The sequence below is a fragment of the Aspergillus ochraceoroseus genome, assembly GCF_002846915.1.
Source record: "Aspergillus ochraceoroseus IBT 24754 chromosome Unknown P175scaffold_1, whole genome shotgun sequence".
Classification (NCBI taxonomy): Eukaryota; Fungi; Ascomycota; class Eurotiomycetes; order Eurotiales; family Aspergillaceae; genus Aspergillus; species Aspergillus ochraceoroseus.
Window position 1 is genome coordinate 4034873 of NW_024468476.1, and position 21335 is coordinate 4056207.

Consider the following 21335-nt stretch of genomic DNA (forward strand, 5'->3'; position numbering starts at 1 on the left):
ATAAAGAATCCAATCCAAGCCTGCAACCGAAGAAAGAACAATAATGCTTGAAAATATAGGGCCAGGAAGAATATCAACCCACTTGTGCTATGAGTGGAACATCTCCGCCAGTGATCTCCTGAATAAATGCCGGATCTGGGTCACGCAGCATGACATGGAAGTGTTCGATGGCATGGACCGACTTGAGAGACTTCCAGTTCTTGAACCAGATGACCTAGTTAGTAGCCAGTCAAGTCAGTGGGAAAATGCTTTGGCTCCTAGGTGAGACCCGTTAGTTCAGCACGTACCTGGTTCGGTGGCATCCGCGTACAAAATGTCCGTTGCACATACTCATCAATCTCTTGTCTCGCGTGCGGCGTCAAATCATCCGTTGCCGGGTCATCTTCCAGTTCGAATTTTGTCCAGACCACCAAGTGAACGATGCCGCTAGCTAGCCCATATGGCCAGTCATTGTATAGGATTCGGATGTCTTCTGCTTCCGTGCAACTCCACCATTAGCCCCGTCTGCTTCCGACCTAGGCCGCCATTGGGTTCAAGGGTATATATAACAAACCATTAAACTCGAACGGTCTGCCTTTGGGCATTAAATCCTCAGGTCTTCCCTCCCCCCATTGAAGTCTTTCCCTGACCACAAAGCGCATCACCGATCCATGCTCTGCGATGATTCGTTCCTTATACTCCAGGTATTTCCTCAGGTCACTCGGTAGCCGCTGGAATCGATCAATCTGGTTGCTTTCTATGACACCATGAGCGGGATCCCGCGCCTAAGAGTGAGAAGAGTGGACCAGGGCGCTACCACTTACCAACGATTTGTTTCGCCAGTTTCCAGCCTTGTCTCTGATACTGTTCATCGGGTGTGGAGAGGATGCTGATATTCTTTGCGGACAAGTTTCGCAGAAAGCTAGGGCACTCGATCGTCCACTTCGTTGGATGCACATTAACCATCCAGTAAGGGAGGCTCATCGCAGGTTGAAAAAAGGTAGAGATAGGTACAGCTCCAGGAGCCTCAAGCTTTTCATCAACGGCAGTGAGGGTGGCGACAGCGTTGGCCATGATTGTCAGTGAACTTCTCCTAAAGCATCCGATGTAGGTGCTTCGTATAGTGATCGGAGAGAGAAGGCGTAAGGGAGCTGAAAGGGGGGAGAGGAAAGCACCAATACTCCTGGAAAAACAAGAAGAAAAAGAAAGGGGAAGCAGCAACGCCTCTCCGGGGACTGAAAGATGACTATTGTATCCAGGGAGCCGAGCAGATGAGGCATCATAAAGGGCAATTAATACTACTACCATTTTAACCCTTCATTTCAACGGGCGGGACACATTGCTGGGATCCACCCCAGACAATTCCAGAAGGGATTGCCGCGAGCTTGAGCATCCTAGAAGGGTCCCAATATAGCCTGGTGGAGTTGCGGTCATCTCCTGGAAGGAAACACTAACGGGGAAATCCTAGAGATTGCGAGGAATTTTCACATTTGTTCTGTCGAGATGTAGTGGTGGGAGGGAGGGAGAGAGAGAGTAGGGGGAAGGAGTTGCTTTTGTATGAGAGCTCCAATGTACCTGACTGGAGTTGACTATTGACCAGCTTGTATATGTATTGCCAATGTGGCGTCGCCTGCATTAGTAGACCACCTTATCTACATTAAGGGACGATCTTCAAGACATTCTGCAGCCGGTCTTGTCTCTGTATGTTGATCTATGTTGATCTGGGGGTTTATATAAGGAGGTGATGTTACTACTATAAAGTCACGGACGCAGGACAACTGGAAATCTTGATAGGGAAAATCAAAAAAAAAATAATAATAATAATATAGAGATCAACCATGAAGCCGAATCAAACAAGACCAGCAATTTCAGGACCATCGGACCGAACAATTGATACCCCAGCTGTCGTTAACTCTTGCTTTGTCTGCTCCCATCCGGGTCCGGGTACAACACACGCGGTCGCATCCTCTATAACATGGCTCTGAAATCCTGCTTTGGCAGCGTCCAGCGCTGTGAATTTAACGCAAACATCCCCCGCCACTCCAACAACAAATACATCTGTGACATCCCTGTCATTTAGAAACGAGCGGAGATTGGCATCAACAGACCGCGACACTAGTGCAGGATCTTGGTTGCCAAACGCATCCGCAAATACGGAGTACATCTCGACGCCGGGATGCATGCCTTTCTTAATAATCAACTCGATATTGCTCGTGTCGATTTCGGGAATAATATTGGCCCCCGGAGTTTCCTGGACACAATGTACCGGCCAGAGTATCTGCTGCTTCGTCTCGGACTCCTTTTCGGGAGCGGGATTGGTCATCTCGACACTGCATTCAAAGGGGCGGTTGTTAGGCGCGGGATGGTTTGGTGCAAAGGAGATATGATCTGGTGGATGGTAGTCCTGCGACGCAACGCGAACTACAAATCCAGGATGGGCTAGGAGTGAGTTTATCGTGCGAGTCAGATCCCGGGCTCCTTTTACAGCGAGGGACCCATTCTACATCAGACAGAGAAGCAGCGAATCAGTAGGTCTTACTTTTGAGAAGAGGGGCAATAATTGTATGAAGTTATGAACCAACCGGCGGACAGAAGTCCTCCTGCATATCAACGACGATCAGAGCTGCCTTCATCTTGAATAGCTAATCCAAGGGCAGCACGAGAAAGAAAAAAAAGATGAGGGTCTGTTAGGAAACGCGGGCATCTTCAGGAGCTCCCAAAGGCAACAGTCTCCAAAGATAAGGAAGAATCTGTCCTCCTCAGTCCGACTGACCACCAGCAGGCAGATAGACCATTAGTATTGCTGGGATTGCTTTAGACTCGAAGTTTGTTGAACAGTTGAACTCCGTACTAAGAGAGAAACGAACTACCTCGTCGGTAGACCCAATTGGGAATGGCTTGAACTCGATGCTGACGATGCTGACTCAGCCATCACGACACAAAACTCCCACCGCCGCTAAACTTCCACAACTTCCTCTTCTTCATTCGCTCTCATCGGGGCTGCGGCCCTTCATCTTTGACCAACTCGCGTAGTATTTGCTCTTCTCTATAATGATAGTCTTCTCCAAGGTAGGCATTTCCACCCTATTTCCCTCTCCTAGCCCCAATTGCATGATGAGCTTTTATTATTGGAGCTGTCCTAGCTCACGATGCGGACAACCTTATTACATACGCTTTTATATCTGAACCTTTGCAACCCAGTCTATCTGTGCTGAATTTTTTTCTCATTCAATTGTACTGGAGTATTCATGCTAATAATCTGTAGTCTTCCCAGGGACCACCAAGACAACGTACCTTCTAGCCCTCCTGAATCAATCGGGCAGAGTTTTTTTTTTTTTACCACCCACCATCCAACACTTTCACCCTCACCTACACCCCATTTGTCCCTCTTTAACCCCCACACACACCTCCTTTGGCAAGATGGCCTATGATCCACGGTTATCCAGTGCGGGCACTGCGACTCCAGATCCTCCACCTCCCCCTCCTCCCCCTCTAGAGACAACCACTACTTCCACTCCCACAGTCGCGGCAACCAATGCCAGCGCAAACTCTTCAGAGCGCACAGACTCTCACAAGCTTCGCTTCTGCACAGTATGTGCATCCAATCAGAACCGCTCGATGGAGGCTCACCTCCGTCTATCTACCGCCACCTCTCCCTTCCCGGTAATCTCCTTCGGAACCGGCTCCCTAGTCCGACTCCCAGGGCCATCTATCACACAACCTAATGTCTATAATTTCAACACAACATCCTACTCACAGATGTTTGACGAGCTCTTTGCCAAGGACGAGCGTCTCTACCGCAACAACGGTATCCTGAACATGCTTGATCGCAACCGAAACGTAAAATGGGGGCCCGAGCGCTTCCAAGATTGGGTTCCGGGCTTGCCACGGCTTGACCATGTTTCGAAGGGCGACAAGGGTGCGTTAGGAACCGAAGGCGGCGTCGTTGATGTGATCATCACCTGCGAAGAACGATGTTGGGATGCTGTTGTGGATGATCTCATGAACAAAGGCTCGCCGCTGAATCGGCCCGTACATGTCTTCAACGTCGATATCAAGGATAACCATGAAGAGGCTCTGGTCGGCGGAAAGGCTATTCTGGATTTAGCCACGCGACTCGATGAAGCTGCTACCCAGGAGCAAAAGGCCCTGGGCGGGGAGGGCTGGGAGAACGGGACTGGCGAAGCTCGGAAGGGCTTCGATGAAAAGGTTCCAGATATCCTGGCGTCATGGCAAGAGAAATGGCCTAACTTGCCGGCACTATGGACCTTGGCTTGGTTGTAGACTTTTTTTCCCAGTCTGCGACGATGCGGGGCAGCTTACTTAGCAGTAGATTTATTGTTTACGATTATTATAAGCATATTAATGAAATATTGATGACCCGTATTCTGACCGGAATAAGATAATGAATGACACATGACCGCTATTAACCATCGTAAATCGTAAACCACTTTCCATAATCGTACAGATCGATCGCACATTGCCCATCATCGTCCGATGATAACGAAACAGCTCACTCATGCCGACAAACCCTCATCAGATTGCTCATCAGAACCCTCATCGGAACCCTCAAGCAAAACCCTTCGTCTTTCCTGATACCATTTCTCAAGATACGCCCGTCTCTGCGCCTGCGTCATGCTTTCCACGACAAGAGCAAACTCAGTCGCATTCGGAAACCCAAACCACCGCGCCATACTGCAAAACTGGCGTTTCATAACCTCCCCCGGAGGATGGTACTTGAACCTCACGACACGCCCATTCCTCTGCAGAAAGGCCGACGCGACGGTGCCGCGTCGGTCACTCTGGGGGCACCCTCCGAAAACCTGATGGTTTGCCATGTTATCGCCGGCGAGCTCTGCGCGCCGACTCAGATGTTCTTCGACTTTGGAGGACCCGACAACCTCGTTGTTTAGGTGGGAGTATTCTACGCCCGCGCCGGCGAGGATGGCTTGGATGGGGTCGTGTTTTCCCGGCGGGGAGGCGCTGGTTTTGGAGACGGAGGCGGAGGCGTCCTGGTCGCCGCGGATCATGGCTGCGAGTTGGCTCATTACTTCGTCGTTGTCTTTGGGGGCCTGCGTCTTGACTTTGGATGATGCGTCTGGCGTGGGGGCCAGTGGTGGTAGCGGGGTGTCTGCGTCTGCGTCTGCGTCGAGGTCAATGCCTATAACTTGTACGCCGGCTTTGCTTTCTGCGATGTTGGTCTTGTTGACGATGTCGCGGAGGACGATGTTGTTGTTCTGGTATTCGAAGATATTGGCGAGGCCGAAAATCTCGCCCTTTTGGTCCTTCTTCTCCTGCACGCCTTTGAAGTATCTGCGTTCGGAACTGGCGTTGTAGCCGATGTTGGCCTGTTGTTGCTTGTAGATCTGCCTTGCATACACGATCTCTTCAATCGTTCCGGCCGAGATCAGTCGGAACACTTCAACGTCGCGCGACTGGCCGATGCGGTAGGCGCGGTCCTGGGCCTGGAGATCATGCGAGGGGTTCCAGTTGGGGTCGACAATGACGACTTTGTTCGCTGAAGTGATGTTCAACCCAACGCCACCGGACCGCGTGGAGATGAGAAAGACAAACTGCCGCGGATCCGCGTTGAAATCGTCGACGACTTTGGTGCGGTCCTCGTAGCTCATTGACCCGTCCAGATAGCTAACGTTATAGCTGGTGTAATGGAAGAGCATCTGCAGCATTTTCAAGAGCCGGACGCTGTGGGAGAAAACCAACACTTTGTCCCCGTTTGAGTGCCACCACTTAAGAAGTCGGCGTAGCACTTTCCACTTGCCACAGAATTCGGGGTTAGCGTAGTTGACGATCGAGTCCCTGGTCCGGTAGAGATTCTCCCATTGTCCGGGGACTGCAATCTCTAGCATTTCTTTGTCCTTCTCCTGCTTCTCATAGGAGTCTCCTCCCTGAGGGATCAGAATGGCGAGGTGATTGCTGAGTTTCTGTAGCACAGCAATAGCCGGAAATACATAGCTCTGCCAAAGCGCCCCCGAAGGCAATTTTCGTTGACAGCACCAGCCAGCCTTCTTCCCTGATCCACAGTCGCATCTTTCGGAGGATGTTTTGATGTACCTTATGATGTCACTGTTGAGAAAGTTCTCGTATGCTTCTGCCTGCGTTTCGGTCAGAGCACAGAAAACAACCCGGTCAACCTTTTTCGGGAGTTGGTCGGCAATCAAGGTTTTCATTCGTCGAAGGAAGAATTGCGGAAGAAGATTTTCGACCAATTTCTTGGCTGTTATTCGAGCCCTTCGTAGCTGATATATAGTAGCATCGTGAGACTGACCAACCCTAAGCGGTTCCGAGATGGTCCTCTTCCAGGTCGTTACTGGGCCGAGTTTCCCAGGGTTTGTCCAGTTTAACAGCGTCCATAATTCCTCGTACTTGTTCTGAAGGGCCGTCCCAGTCAAGCCGATGCGGCAAAGTGCGTTGATATCGTTCATCGCTTTGGTAGTCTCGGAAGTTCGTTCTTTGATTGCATGACACTCATCTGCAATGACACAATCCCAGTCAACCATGTTCACGGAATCCTTATTATGCAGGTAGGTGCTGTATGTGGTGATCAGAATTTCCACCCGTCCAGATTTCGCGGCATGTAGAGCAAGGTCCTTGTTATCCCCGTGATACGTATCGATATGCCACCAGCCCCAGCGGGAGAGCTCTGACATCCAGTTCTGGATGAGGGTACCAGGGCAAATGATGAGAGTCCGAGGATACCACTTTTCCCGCTCATTCCTACGCATTTTCCTCATCCTCTTTGCGTCTCGTTCGTCTCCTGTTTTCCCATATGCCGCAGTAAGAAAGGCAATCACCTGGACGGTCTTTCCTAACCCCATATCATCTCCGAGAATCCCACCCCTCTGGTAGACGAATAGCTCGTGAAGAAAGGCAGCGCCATCCACCTGGTATTGGCGAAGCCATTGGGCGACAGGAGCGGGGATCAACCCCAAGGAGAAAGGAAGTAAGATATCTTTGTACTCGTTACAAGGAGAAATCTCCTTGAACGCCGGCTTTTCCTGCAAAAACTCCAGCCGCTCATCATCGGAGAAGTCGACCTGGTCGTAGTCCGGAGGTAGCTTCAGACCAGCCTGCGTGAGTTGTTCGACTCGACGGTCAAATAGAAGCCGACGTTTCTGTAGATAGTCGGGGAGCGTGAATTCCATCAACTCATCCTCGGACTGTACATCTTCCCTATACTCGCGAGATCGTCTTGGGCGGGAAGCCTTTGATTCCTGCTTTGGGATTCGACCGACAATCGAGTTTGGGGTTGCCACTTTGGTCGCTTTATTATTCTTGCCCACATTTACTGAGCTTCGCTTGCGCTTGCGCGATTTTCGGTTCTTAAATTCCTGATACACGGCTTCGCCTTCGTTCATAGACCCATCGTCGCTGCTACTTTCTCCCGTGGTTTTCTGATCCGGAGAGGGTTGTTTGACAGCGACATCTGGTGGAGGTGTGGAGGAGCGTATCGGAGGCGAGATCTTTTCAAACTTAACAGCATCGCCTGAAACCGGGTTACGCCTCATGGTTAGTTAATCCCTCGGGGGAAAATACGTTGGGGAGAATACGTACGATGCGGCGTCGTGGTAGGAGTCGTCGGATGCGCAGAAACCGACTTGGTTATCGGACGCGTAAAATCGAGGTCATCGTCATCATCAGAGTCGATTGTAATCGCGTCTACCGCATCCAAGTCCTGTCGTGAGCCCATATCCAGGCTGGAATGAGATGATCATTCAATGAAGAGGGAAGAAAGCAGAAGATGCGATGCGATGCGATGCGGAGACGCGATGAAGTCAAGAGGCGGATTTCCCGACTGGGCAAAAGAGCTTGCTGAGATAAATTTTGTCGGCGAAAAGTCGAACCTCCGAAAGTCTTCATCTCCCTCTTCACCCTCACTTTTATTCCACTCCTCCCCACTATTATCTGCGCTTGACCAGTGTACTGATATTGAAGTCGCAATATTTTCCCTATAAGGATCTTTTTCAACTGAATCGCGTGTAAAACGCCCATCGACCGTGCGGGGAGAGGAATCCCATCACTCAGCACCAATTACCCATTGATTGATCGACTACACTCTACTACCTAATTATTCGCATACAATCGGGGAAAACCAAAGCGAACCAAAAAAATGCCTCTCGATACCTCTACCACATATCCTCTCACGAAGCTCCGCCTCGACGGCCGACGATGGAACGAACTCCGTTTGATCCAGGCCCAAATCTCGACGAACCCCGCCAGCTCCGGGTCATCTTACCTGGCAATGGGAAACACAGCTCTCCTGTGCTCTGTACACGGGCCTGCAGAGGGACGCCGGAGCGATGCAACAGGCGGTGCTGCAGGCTCGTCAGAGGCCGTTGTCGAAGTCGACGTCAATATTGCCGGGTTCGCTAGTGTTGACCTCAAAAGAAGAGCGGGCGGCAGTGACAGGTATGCCCAAAATGCTTTTCTCTAGTGGATAGAATTCCAACAGTGTGGTTTTTTTTTTTTTTTTTTTTTTTTTTTTTTAACTGACTGAGCTGGGTTCCGCTAGACAATCCGGGCGCATCGCATCGACCTTGCGTGCTGCCTTCCAGTCCCATCTGCACACATATCTCTACCCGCACAGCACAATCAGCATCCACGTCTCCGTGTTATCGGCCGATGGGTCTGTCCTAGCGGCGGCGATCAACGCCTGCACGCTTGCCCTTGTAGACGCCGGCGTTCCGATGCCCGGTCTGCTGTGTGGCTGCACAGCTGGAATGAGCGGGAGTGCTTCGACCCCACGAGATCCGCAGAACGACTTCCTCGACCCTCTCTTGGACGTCTCTCTCCCCGAGGAGCAGGAACTCCCCTTCCTCACCGTTGGAACAACGACCTCGATCCCTGTCGGGGAGAATGCCGCCGACGACGACAACGACAACGACAACGCAGCAGACATGAAGGTTTCCATGTTGACCATGGACTCCAAGGTCCACCACACCTACGTGGAAACAATGCTAGCCGTGGGAGTTGACGGCTGCAGACAAATCCGGGAAATCCTAGAGGGTGTAATCAAGGGCTCATCATCGTCAACCCACCGGTGATGCGAGCGGATCTTTCCCCCTTTCCTCCTCTATATTTACCTGATCTACGAGTGGTTAAAAGAAAAGCATGGAAGCGAGGTTTTGTTTATCCGCAATGGTTATGAATAAGGGAGGTGTTAGGAGTTGAATCCCATTCCGTACCGAATCTTTACTAAGTACTACTAACTACTACTAACTACTACTACTACTACTACTACTACTACTACTACTAATAATAATAGTTAGTAGTTAGTTAGTAAGTTTATCGCCTGCTTAGTGTACATCCTGGGCAGACACCAACACTTTACATACATAGTACAAGACCGACCACCGGATTTAGAGAAACCTCTCCGTTATCAAGTTGGATACCTGGATACCCAGGCATCAGATAAAAAGTAATCCTACGCAGCTTAATGCGCTCTTCGTAAAGAAAGGAAAAGGAAAAGAATAATCTGTACATATGCAGGACACTCGCCCTGCGACTTACCCAGCCACGGTGCATTAGGGCTGACTCGTGAACCAGGATGTCACAGGCTACAAAGACCGAAACCCCCCCACCATCCAAAGCGGGGTTCTTTGTATCGTGGCAGGCTGGCGGCTTTTTCTTCTTCTTCTTCTTCTTCTTCTTCTTCTTCTTCTTCTTCTTCTTCTTCTTGGTTCTTCTTATAACAATGGTTAGGCTACAGAGTCTACGTAAGGGTGGGAATTTCAACATGCAGCTTCTTATATCAACACTCTAGAGTACACCAGATAAGAAAAAGAGCTACACTGTATTTATCATTCATACGACAGGTACAGGTCGCCGCAATCCCTATCATCGAGCGCTAAGAGGTCCATACGGGCAAAAAAAACTTTTCGAACTTGGCCTCGTTGCATTGTTTACAGAACACCGCAGTCGACGATGGTAGGCTTGACGTTGGAGCGGACAGCACCAGAGCTGCTGCCAACAGCCTCGATCTCCTTGACAACCTTCATAGAGTCGGCATCGGCAACCTCACCGAAGACGACGTGCTTGCCGTCGAGCCAAGAGGTCACAACGGTGGTGATGAAGAACTGGGAGCCGTTGCTAAATTTAAAGGTTAGCATAACCGTCGCAAGAGTGGGGAGAAAGAGAAAAAAAAAAAAAACAAAAAAAAAAAAAAAAAAAAAAAAAAAGGGACAAACAAATGAGAGAGAATTCTATGCAACATACGTGTTAGGACCAGCGTTGGCCATGGAGAGGATACCAGGGGCGGTGTGCTTGAGCTTGAAGTTCTCATCGGGGAACTTATCACCGTAGATGGAACGGCCACCAGTGCCCTATAGGGTAAAATATCCCACGGTTAGACTCATGCAAAGCTGCCATGCTGCGCGGTAGAAACTCACGTTGCCACGGGTGAAGTCACCACCCTGGAGCATGAACTGGGGGATGATACGGTGGAAGCTGGAACCCTTGTAACCCTCACCCTGGGGCTTCAGGCACAGCTGACGGAAGTTCTCAGTAGTCTTGGGGACAACATCATCGAAGAGGTTGAAGACGATACGGCTAGTCTTAGCTATTATCATGGGCAAAGAGGGCGAATTAGTGATGATTCAGTTGCAATTGAGAAAAGACAATAATCTCCAGTCGGCGGTTGCCTTCTCCAGGAGGCAGGGAGGGGGGTAAAATGGGCATTTGCCATGGACCCCGGCTCAAAACGGTGGGAAGCACAAGAAACTTACGGGCGCTGGTGCCAACGGGGGCGTACTGGACGTCGAAGAAGACCTTGGAAGACATGGCGGCGGCGGTTTGGTGGAAAGGACGAAGAGAGAGGAAAGAGGATTGTTTGCAATTAACGACAGAGAAGAGAGGACGAGAAGAGAATGACGAGCAAGGTGGGGTTATTGTTGACTTCAGGCTTCGGGAGAACATTGTTGCTGGAGGGGCAGAACGTCGGAGGAATTCGGCCGCCGAGGGTGTCTGTTTTGGGTGATCCCGTGGCTACGTTAGTCCCAGTGCGCCAAACAGGCAGGTTTCTTTCATCGGATCCAGGAGCTTTGCTCACAGGGGGGAGAGCAGCACAATCCCACCCACAGACAGGGAAATAAAAGAGAGAAACGGATCCGGTGGAAATCATTGACAAGGGGTTCACTTACAATTGTATTAAACGAGATGGAAATGGATCAACACTTGATAACACAGGGAATGGCTGGAATAATCGCTTCAAGGAGCAGAGAAAATTTCCAGGCAATCTAGAACGAGTATGGTACAGAATGAAATGATTATATAAGAACGGTAAGTACTGGCAGTTCAAAATAAAAGTACACCCAAGATGCAGGAAAGTAGCGGGAAGATGTTTTGGTTTGGTTCCTATAGCTTGCTTTCCTTTCAAGTTCTTTTTCCGGCTTCGGGTTTCCGCTTGCTTTTTGTAGCTCCCATCCGTGGGGCGCACGTGATTTGGATACACAACATTTCCTGATGGAGTACAAAGTACTCCGTATAACCATATAGAATATAGAACTATATACCAATATGATGTGATATTTGCAAAATAAAAAAAAAAATCTAAAAAAAAAAAAAAGAAGAAGAAAAATACATGAAGAAGAAATAAGTGCCTCCGAGCATAACCCAGGAAGCAGAAATCTCCCCCAAAAGGAAGAATAAAGTATGTAAATCTAGATGCAAAAAAGAAGCGAAAGAAAATGGGTTCAAACAGGGTACCGTTATCCAGCCCAGGGTCAATATAGCACAAGGTAAGAAGAGAAGAATCCCAGGGAGGGAAAAGGTAAAGTGAAAACGCTAATCAAAGAGGAAGTTCCCGAGGGTAGCGAGAGTGGAACAATCCAGGAAGAATACAAGTCAAGAAGCTGAAGGGGAATAAAAACGAATGGAAAAAGGTCATGAAGCTCCACTAAATCCAACACTTCGTTCCACGTAGGTGCTCATGTTCATGCATGATGATAACTGCAAAAAGGCGAAAAACGCAAGATTGAGCAGTTAGGGTACCATCGAGTCAAATCAGTGTGCCTGGAAAAAAAAAAAAAAAAGAAAGGAAACAAGAAGAGGCAAAAAAAAAAAAAAAAAAAAAAAAAAAAGGAAGTGGGCGAAGAGATTAACAAAGGACATATCAATTATGATGGTTATACCCTGGTGGTATATTCACGTTTATCGAAAGTCGTCCATCTCAGGATCATCATAATCTGTGGCTTCTAAACGCTGCACAAGCTCCTTGAGCTCGCGCGCAATCTCAAAGGCAATAGGTGGCAGCTGGTTGGTAAATGCCCGGATCTGTTCAGGGTCAGAAACCCCTTCACCCTCGGCTGCGGTTCCGACCAGACGGCTCCTATGGTATTCAAGTGTTTCAATGGTGACCCCAGCACGTTGTCGAAGTGTTGGGTCAGCCTCGGGTTTGTGGATGGAATGTTCGGTAGAGGAAGAGACATTTGTAACGATGGACGCAATGGCAGATACATGGGTGCGGATCGTGGTCATGCCTTCCTCTGAGCGGATACTAGCAACCAGAGCTTGGATTGATTGGACTAGGCCATCTGCTTGGTCCTCGACGTAAAGCTGCAGGCGGAACAATTAACCATTACAGCACACATAAACAAATCATCTGGGGGTAGCTTACCTTCAGCTCCTGAAGCTCATGGTCTTCTGGTTGCATATAGGTATGGTTCATGCCTAAACCATTGGTAATATGCTCTGCGTCTGGGGGAGGACTCATAGCGCTGTAAACAGACCCGTTATTACTAAATCTGCTTTGGCTCGGGGCCACGCTAAAGTAATCGGGTGATTTCATTTGTGCCGGCTGCTCATCATCACCATCATCATCATCATCATCATCATTCAATTCGTCGGCGGGGGTGGGTCGGATTTTCACAAGGCGAATGAGGTCAATGACAGCAGTGGACAGGTGTGAGGCAGCAGCATCCAAAAGAGATAGGGGGGAGAGGCCACTTGAACTGGCAAAGTTTTTAGACGCCGTAATCAGGTTGTTTGCGGTCGCAGACACTTTGCGGGTAGCCCTGGTAAATGAGGCAGATGGCTCTTCAGAATGTTGAGCTATTTGAACGTCATGAAGAATATGGCGCACGGCAATTACAACAGGCTTGATCTGCTGCATAACAATTTGGTGGTCGTCCAACCGCGCAACACGAAGCAGCTCGTCGATCGAAATCTGAAACTTCGTCACATGAACATCTTTGATGAGACCATCATCCGTCAAGAACTCGTTCTCTTTAGCGAGGGTATTGCCATCGGGGCGCAACTCTGAGATACCAGCCGAGGATGCTCGCAGGTGGCGTAGCTGGGTCTTTGCTTTGGCATATCGACTCATCCAAAGTTTGAGCTCTTCTTCCAGTCGATGAACTTCGCCAGAGAGCCGTTCTTCGTCTTCGTATCTCGAGTGACTCTGTTCCGACAACGCCCTCATCTCCAGCAAGAAACCGGCTGCCTCTCTTCGAACTTCTTCTGTCACCTGCTGTTGCTCGCGGAGCTCAGCTTCCAGCCCTCTGTGCTTGAGTTGGAGGTCGGTGAACTGAGCCTGCAGTTCAATATCTCCAGTGCTCTGTCGAGAGGGGTTTTCAATTTGGCTCCGAAGATCCCTTTGTACAGCGTCGTGTTCTGTCCGGACCTTTTCGAGCTCCAGCTGCAGGGAGCCGTTGAGATCATCTGCTTTGGATATTTTACTTTCAAGCTCCAACTTGATGTCCTCCCAGTCTTGTCGTTCAATCTCGCTTATCTACGGTCAACCGGTTAGCAACTGAGGAGGAGAGAATATCCAAGGGGTACACATGCCTGGGATCTGTCCTGCTCTTCCTGATATCTCGAAATCTCCTCTTCCCTTGATTTTAAGAGCTCCTCGAGCTCGTCCACTTTTTGGTGGTCATCCTGGAACTTGGCAATCTCATCATCCTTGGATTTGAGCAGCTCCTCCAGCTGGCTCACCCTGTCCTGCAGCGTCGATACTTGTGTATGCGCCTCTGTCAAAGTTTTCCTCTCGTGGTCACCTAACGTTGTTGCGGTTCCGCGTCGACTCTGCAAAACTGCATCCAAGGCAAAAGCATCGCTTCGTGCATCATAATCATCTTCCAAGCCAGGACCATCATCATCATCATCCTCCACCATTGTACTCTTATTGGGGACGATTGTGTTACTCTGAAAGGATTTGGCGGTGGGGCCTTCTCCATTCATGCCCGGTGGTGGACCGCCTACAGATACATTGCGAGGAGAATAAGGACCCATGGGACTTCCTGGGGGGCCACCAGATGGGTAACCTCTTCCCATTCGAGGTGGACCTCGCGATTGTGAGCGATGACTGCCCGGGGGAGGAGGGTAGCCCCCAGGGCCATAGCCATTAGGAGGAGGGTACCCATTTGGCGGGTGTCCGCGAAGGCTGGGTGCGGGACTCGCGCGGCGAGACTCCTTCTCGGGGAACTGGGGGAATCGCCTCTCTAGCTCACAAAAGACATCATTGGCGAGATCTCTGAAACGTTGGTGCTGAAGCGACGCGAGTTTCTGGCGGGCCTGATTGCGCTTTTCGTGAAAATCCCCTCGGGGAGGAAGAAAGGGAGGGATGTCGGGGCGAGGTGGCCGATTGGGAGCTGGCATGGCCTGCTGTCGGCGGAGCAGTTCATCGTAAACATCGGTACTCAACTCGTGGAATTGGGTCGCGGACAACCGCAGGAGTTTGTCCTGGGCCTTGCTTGATTTTTTGGGATTCCGCTCATCGCGAAATGTGGCGTTCAGGAACCTCCTCAAGACTGAATAATGCTGTCCTAGAATCTCTTCTACTTGGCGATGGCGCCTGCTGCGGTGGTCCCCCAGCGTGCCATCGCTAGACCGCGCGGCCACCGAGCTAGGTGGGGACGGGTTTCCAGAGTCGCTTAACGGGGCAGAGGAGGTATCGGACGGTCCAGTACTGTTGGGGGCACCGGACGCACCGGAGGTCGGAGGGGTCGCCAGGTTGCTGCGGTTCGAAAATGTCGGGGAGAAGGGCGCATCCGGCTTCTGGTATTGATTTATTCCCGACCAGTCACTGCCGTCGATAGAGACAGGTGACATGGTCCCTGACGGAGCATTCATGGAGCCACGCGAAACGACAGCGGATTGTTAGAAAGTTTGGGTGCTAGTATGCATTCGAGGATCTGGGGGAGGTTGCGATCCGAAAGGTCATGGGCAGACCAGGACGGGGTTGTTGATTCGGTAGCGACGGAGGGAGAGTGTGGAGTTCGATCGCAGACAGCGGGAATGCGCGGGTTGGTCGACCAGCAATCAAAATCAACTCTGGAAGGGTCGGACGGTATACAATGAACCCTCCGTCTTCAATTCCAGGCAAGAGAAAGGGAGAAGTGTAACGGAGGAGTAAGGAGAGTAAGGAAGGGTAGGATAATAGTACCGAGACCAACCCAGTAGGTAAAAGAAAGAAAAGAAGAAGGGAATCAAGCAACCCTCGAAATAGAAAAAGAAGGGAAGAAAGAAAATAAAAGTCCGACCTAAGAAGCGGAGAGAAAGCCAGGACAAGGACAACCCGAAGTCCAAAGGAGTGGAGGACTATGGGATAGAGAGAGAGAGAGAGAGAGAGAGAGAGAGAGAGAGAGAGGAAGAAGAGGGAGGAGTGATGGTGTTTAGTTTGGGGGCAAAGTGACAGGGCCCGGAACGAGCCAACTTACTGTCAAGAGAGAGAGAAATTTCAACTACTGTACTCTGATTCTTCTTGTTATTATTATTATTTATTATTATCTAGCAAAGAAAAGGGATCAATTGTCTAGGAGTAGTTCAGTTCATACTAAAGTTAAGGGGGAACTGATGGATTTGGCCCAATTACCAGGACAAAAACCAAACCCTTACCGCAAGACTCTCAAGTACTCTTAAAATGTGCTTCTTTCTTATAATATATATCAAGTTTCAGGAACCGATTCTCGTTAGTGGTTATTAAGTCAGTCTCTCTCTGTATTGAGAGATACCTACTAAAAAATCGAATAAAAAGAACTGCGACTCCTATCCTCTAAGAAAATGATGTGCAACGCCCACTACCTACAGAGTATAGTCAAGTCAGTAAGTGGCCAGACTCGCCTGAACTGGGGACATAATAATATACTAATATAATTTTCAATTTCCAATGGACTGAGTCCGACTCCACTTTACTTTCAGGAGTTCTTTTTTTTTTTTTGGAGATGCCAGCTGGACTCTGGAGTATCTACAGAGTATATGAATAGGCAGCCTTTTTTTGTCCTTTTTTTTCTTGTTTACGAGGATGATTATATTATATTATATTCCTTCGTACTTGCTCACTGCTTCTACTCTCTATATCTCATTCGTCTTCGTAGTCCTGCATACAGCAGTGTACCTAAAGCATCCTTATTTTTCTACAGACCCCATAAAAAGGACACCCTGAACCGAATTAAAATCGTCATAAAAAAACACTTCATGATTCCATTACAATAGCTCTCCATATCTCCCGGACACAATCAACCGCGAATCTCTCCAATATACAAGTCTCCAGGGCACCCACCATTCCTCATTGCCTTTTTTTTTTTTTCCCCCAAGGACAACTCTGCTCGGATGTCTTGGAATCTCCAAAGGTGCCTTGGGGAATTTTTTTTTTTTTTATATCTCACTTTTTTGTTATCCATGTATTTCCAAGTTCCATCACTTCCAATCCTATCTTCTGCTTCCCGTTTTGGCAATTGCTGTGGCTTCAGTAGTTTCTATAATGCCCCCGACTCCAGTGAATTCACGCCCCAGAAAAAGACATTCAGTGACCCCTATTCTCGGAAGGATTGATCACCAAAGGGCCCATTTTTAATCAAAAGCCTATGAGTGCACCACACAAATGGGAAGACGTGAAGAGAATAGAGTGAGGGAACAGAGGGGGCCAGAAGGCTGCAGACGGTTCTCAGCCACCGTGAACCTGAGGGTATCGTTGAGACGGAAAGGCGCTCAAAGAATCAAAAAAACAAAAAAAAAAAAAAAAAAAAGGTAAATATCTCTGCGTTCTATCATGAGGTAAAATGTAAAGGGGGAAACAAATAATAAGATACGCCGCTCAGTCGGACAAAAATGTTGGGTGAACTTTTCAAGTTTACTTCGATGAGGTCATGCTAAGTCCCCGAGAAGCTCCAACAGCCGCTGACACCGGCGTTGCGGACCGAGTGGGAGCAGCGCTGCGGTTGTGTGCCATATGTGCGCGGACAAGGTGACCAGCCGCAAGGGCAGAGCATAGACTGAGCTCGCCTGCAAGCACCGCAGCTGCAACAATTCGTGCGAGTTGGCGAGCGTTGTCTCCGGGGTTGGTAGGGTGAGAGCCACGCACACCAAGAAGGTCGAGCATGGCAGATTGTGCTTCAAGGATTGTGCCACCACCGATGGTGCCAACTTCAATGGAAGGCATAGACACAGCAATCTGGAGATCGCCATTGGCACTGTAATCGCTTGTTAGCTGATCGGGTTCATTCAAGCGATAGTTCGTATCGGAATGGGTCACTTACTTTCTCATGGTCGTAATACAGCTGCTGCTCTCGACATTCTGGGCAGGATCCTGACCAGTCGCAAGAAAAACGGCGGTAACAATATTGGACGCATGTGCATTGAAGCCACCCAAGCTTCCCGCCATCGCACTACCAATCAAGTTCTTGCTAGTGTTCAACTCAACCAAGGCATCCACGTTGCTCTTGAGCACGTTGCGAACAACATCTCCAGGGATGATCGCCTCCGCCACCACCGACTTACCACGGCCATCAATCCAGTTGAGAGCAGCAGCTTTCTTGTCTGTACAGAAGTTACCTGAAACAGAGATCGTGGCCATGTCATCGAATCCACATTCAGTCGCCATAATATGGAGAGCCTTCTCAACACCCTTCGAAATCATGTTCATACCCATAGCGTCACCGGTAGTCGTCTTGAAGCGAATGTACAGATAAGTGCCAGCAAGCGCCGTTTTCATGTGCTGTAAGCGGGCAAAGCGACTAGTAGAGTTGAATGCAGTGGTCATGATATTGCGGCCCTCTTCAGAATCAAGCCAAACCTTGGCCTCGGCAGCACGAGCAAGGGTAGGGAATCCAACGCAAGGACCACGAGTCATACCGTCACCGGTCAAAACAGTCACTGCACCACCACCAGCATTGACAGCCTTAGCACCACGACTAGCGCTAGCGACCAGGACACCTTCAGTAGTAGCCATAGGAATGAAAAAGCTTTGTCCATCAATCACCAGAGGACCGGCAACTCCAAGAGGCAATGGCAAATGGCCAATGACATTCTCACAACAGGCGCCATGAACAAGAGAGTAGTTGTAGTGCTTGTAGGGAAGCTTTGATGTTTCCAGGGAGCTTGTAACCATGGAGGTTGCAGGGGTCCTGGCGACCACTGCCCTGCGAATCTTGACCGCTCGGGTAAACGCATCAACACGACTCATGAGCTCCTCATTTTCCAGAGTTTTTTCCAAAGCATATCCAGGAATTTTGCCGCGCAGAGAGAGCTCAATCAGCTCCTCATCCGAGAGATAAGCTGCTCGCTTTTCCTTGAGCATTGCTTCACATTCCTCTTGGCTTCTCTTGGGGCCAGGTGGATTCAAGTCAACCTTGGGGTAAACCTTGGGTTCAGGAACAATCTCCTTGGGGGTAGGGGTAGCCTCTGGTTCCTTAATGCTCCACCTTGCGGCATTGAAAAGATAGCCATTCAGGATGATACTCAGGGTCAACACGGCGATGATCCACTTGCTAATAACTGGGTCTTCGATGCTCTTGAGAACACCCTCGAGCACGCGCCCACCAACAGCATCCAGGAACTGATCGGTGTATTCGATGTCAAAAGACTGGCCCTCACCAAGTTTAGCGTAGTGCACCGAAGGGTACTCAAGCTTGTACTTGATGGGCGGAACAACTGTCACAATGGTCTCGGTCATCTGGCTCTTGGCGGAAACGTAGATGGTATCCAGACCATTCTCAGCGACTTTGAAGGGATCGATTGGTGTAGGCGCAAACACATTACAAATAGGGGACAGGCTAGTGGAGTTGCGGAACGGGATCGTAGACATGTTTACCACGTTAACCAGGACGAAACCGCCAACCATGAGAATCTTGAATCGGCGCACGTTGCTTGACTTGATCTGGCGGCCAAAGACGCTCGTATTCTCGGCCACGTCGTTCTCGGACGAGGCACCAGGCCAGTCGTTGCTCGAGGCTACCTTTTCGGCTACACGCTGAGTAATGCCATCCTCCTCAAGAGCCTTACGAAGAGCCACATGGCGCTTGATTCGAGTAATCTCCAGCTTTATGCAAAGAATGGTAGTATAGAAGGTGAAGAGCAACACGCAGTCGAAGAACAGGATCCATGCGGCGAGGAAGCAAAATTGGGTCAGACCACCTTGGACACCAGAAGCAGCGCCTGCGACGAGGATTGCGATTTCAATGCAGTAATCCCTGATAATTTCGAAGCCTTGTTCCTTAATCGCTGTTTGAATGGAGTCTTGAATGGATAGGGGGGTTGCTGGAGCGGGACCGTGGCTGGCACCCTGGCGCTTCTTATCCACGGATGCACTGAGGACAGCCTTGGTAAGGATAATTGGCTTTTCAAATCCGATTGTAACAACAAGGAATGGAAGACCTTCCGATAGAAGGAGTACGTTGATGGGGACGCCAAACTTTGTCGTAACCAGGAGACCAAATAAGAAAGCAAAGGCGCCCGAGAAGAGCACGGTAGTCGCCAGCCAGAACTTTGAGCCCAGACGCTGCATAGAGAAGAAAAGAGACGCGAAGCTAAGATGCATCAAAAAGTATCCCAGGGTCATAATAACAATGTCGATCGTTTCCGCGTGCTATCAAGAGGTTAGCATCGAGAGCGACATGCAAGTTCGCGAGACATATACCTTGACAAGATCCACAAATGAACTCCATGCATCTGCGAGCCAAAGCCGGACAGCTCCGTTAGATCCATAGATCGGACCGCGAGCAGCCCGCATAATCCACATTTTCTGCTCCTCTTCATCTTGTTCGACTGAGGAGTCCGGGATCTCCTGCACTGCTCTGAGGAATTGAGACAGCTGGTCGAAAGGAAGGGAGAAAACAAGAGACGAATCATGGGAGAAGGGAGAGAACAGGTTTGGAGTCGTGGGAACGCGTTGCGCAGAGGTATTGGCCGGGACAGGAACAGCGTCTGCGATGGGGGCAGTCGAAGCCGATTTAGAGACCGAGTCCGGGAAAACAAAGGTCGTCAAGGCCAGATGCTGAGCAGACTAAGAGCCATTAAACAATTAGAGCTGGAACCAGCAGCCTTCACGCCTAGGAGTATGTCTTACCTCGTAGTCCTCCTGGGTCAACGAGTCCTCAACCTGCCACTTCCAGGAAGTAGACTCTCCCAACCGGAGGCTCCTGCTTCCCAGAAGTAGAGAATCCACATCCACCTGACCAGCCACATTTTTGGGGTTCCTGAACGAGTCAAACAAACTTCCCTCGAGAAGTCCGACGTAGGTGGTACTCGCAAGAAGAGCGATCACGACGATTGTGTGAATTGGGTGGTGGCAGGCACGGCTAGAGATGGATTGCAGACAGCCGGTGACTTGACGCTTTAACCACGAAGGCTGTACGTCTTTATCCGCGTCTGCGGTTCGAAATTTCCGCGGAATCAATGTTGAAGCCATTGTAAGTAGGGGGGAGGGAGAAAGGAGGCGGTGTGGTGGTGGTGATGGTGGGAAATACGGTGATGCGGACGGATCACCGAGCGAGATCCCCCTCCGATTGCTGTCGTTGTTCACGCAAGCCGTGTTGGACAGTCAATTGAAGTACTATTAGACACACGTCTTCCGGGTGTTAATAACATAGAGTAAACGACGTTGAGGTCGATTTGATATGAAGGGAAGGATCCTAGAAATTTTGGCGGACTTGCGGTTAGTATTTCCCGCACCAGCCACAGAACGGGGTAGGATAAGGAGGCAGAGGCAAAAAGCAAAGACAACCCCAAAAAGAAAAGGGGAGGGGGGGAAAAAATGCAAAGAGCCTGCCTACCTTATTGATAAAAGATCCCGTGGTCTGCAGTGTGAAGGACCTGGAGAAGGTGAAAACCTGAAAAGCTCCAGTTCCCAACAAAATCGACTGCCGTTTCCTCTTGAAATTGCGGACAGAGACTCAAGTCTGGTCGTCGCCGCCCCCTGAGATGTGCACACAAACTGGGCCAGTGAAAGAGCTCGTGCCACCAGAGAGGACTTTTACTATTAAGTAAGCCCACGAATTTTACCACCTAAAAAGAGACCGCCGCAAGTTCTTTCGAGGTCAACCAAAGGATCGGTAGAAGTAGCGACTTGCTCATTTGGGGATGGCTGCAGTCGCTTGTCACGGGAGCCAATGAGACGCTGGTCT

The 21335-nt window shown here is 49.8% G+C and overlaps 8 protein-coding genes across 8 annotated transcripts; 2 read left to right on the forward strand and 6 right to left on the reverse strand.

Moving 5' to 3' along the window:
• Positions 1-73: 73 nt before the first annotated feature.
• P175DRAFT_0429491 (GIG1 family protein) lies at positions 74-1053 on the reverse strand (the record flags this gene model as incomplete). The annotated part of the gene is made up of 4 exons (XM_040893367.1): positions 74-214; positions 288-475; positions 554-736; positions 804-1053. 4 exons carry the CDS (start codon positions 1051-1053, stop codon positions 74-76), a joined length of 762 nt encoding a protein of 253 aa, XP_040756415.1.
• A 775-nt stretch (positions 1054-1828) lies between these two features.
• Positions 1829-2612, reverse strand: P175DRAFT_0528549 (uncharacterized protein; the record flags this gene model as incomplete). The annotated part of the gene is made up of 2 exons (XM_040899626.1): positions 1829-2479; positions 2562-2612. 2 exons carry the CDS (start codon positions 2610-2612, stop codon positions 1829-1831), a joined length of 702 nt encoding a protein of 233 aa, XP_040756416.1.
• Positions 2613-2979: 367 nt separating this feature from the next.
• ssuA (RNA polymerase II subunit A C-terminal domain phosphatase) lies at positions 2980-4372 on the forward strand. The gene is made up of 2 exons (XM_040896437.1): positions 2980-3048; positions 3245-4372. Exon 2 carries the CDS (start codon positions 3400-3402, stop codon positions 4261-4263), a length of 864 nt encoding a protein of 287 aa, XP_040756417.1. The 5' UTR covers positions 2980-3048; positions 3245-3399; the 3' UTR covers positions 4264-4372.
• On the reverse strand, positions 4360-7745 carry P175DRAFT_0471798 (putative DNA excision repair protein (Rad26L)). Its single transcript, XM_040895106.1, has 2 exons — positions 7552-7745; positions 4360-7483 (listed from the first exon to the last, which is right to left on the reverse strand). Exons 1-2 carry the CDS (start codon positions 7685-7687, stop codon positions 4497-4499), a joined length of 3123 nt encoding a protein of 1040 aa, XP_040756418.1. The 5' UTR covers positions 7688-7745; the 3' UTR covers positions 4360-4496.
• Positions 7746-7864: 119 nt separating this feature from the next.
• P175DRAFT_0451266 (exosome non-catalytic core subunit SKI6) lies at positions 7865-9342 on the forward strand. The gene is made up of 2 exons (XM_040894485.1): positions 7865-8406; positions 8510-9342. Exons 1-2 carry the CDS (start codon positions 8108-8110, stop codon positions 9039-9041), a joined length of 831 nt encoding a protein of 276 aa, XP_040756419.1. The 5' UTR covers positions 7865-8107; the 3' UTR covers positions 9042-9342.
• Positions 9343-9817: 475 nt separating this feature from the next.
• cyp4 (peptidyl-prolyl cis-trans isomerase) lies at positions 9818-11174 on the reverse strand. The gene is made up of 5 exons (XM_040901050.1): positions 11136-11174; positions 10722-10959; positions 10386-10555; positions 10213-10319; positions 9818-10086 (listed from the first exon to the last, which is right to left on the reverse strand). Exons 2-5 carry the CDS (start codon positions 10909-10911, stop codon positions 9900-9902), a joined length of 654 nt encoding a protein of 217 aa, XP_040756420.1. The 5' UTR covers positions 10912-10959; positions 11136-11174; the 3' UTR covers positions 9818-9899.
• Positions 11175-12083: 909 nt separating this feature from the next.
• Positions 12084-15538, reverse strand: P175DRAFT_0498134 (putative cell polarity protein). Its single transcript, XM_040896438.1, has 3 exons — positions 13780-15538; positions 12611-13723; positions 12084-12549 (listed from the first exon to the last, which is right to left on the reverse strand). Exons 1-3 carry the CDS (start codon positions 15043-15045, stop codon positions 12145-12147), a joined length of 2784 nt encoding a protein of 927 aa, XP_040756421.1. The 5' UTR covers positions 15046-15538; the 3' UTR covers positions 12084-12144.
• Positions 15539-16972: 1434 nt separating this feature from the next.
• Positions 16973-21060, reverse strand: hmg1 (HMG-CoA reductase). Its single transcript, XM_040898774.1, has 4 exons — positions 20279-21060; positions 19850-20215; positions 17472-19798; positions 16973-17405 (listed from the first exon to the last, which is right to left on the reverse strand). Exons 1-4 carry the CDS (start codon positions 20618-20620, stop codon positions 17066-17068), a joined length of 3375 nt encoding a protein of 1124 aa, XP_040756422.1. The 5' UTR covers positions 20621-21060; the 3' UTR covers positions 16973-17065.
• Positions 21061-21335: the final 275 nt, after the last annotated feature.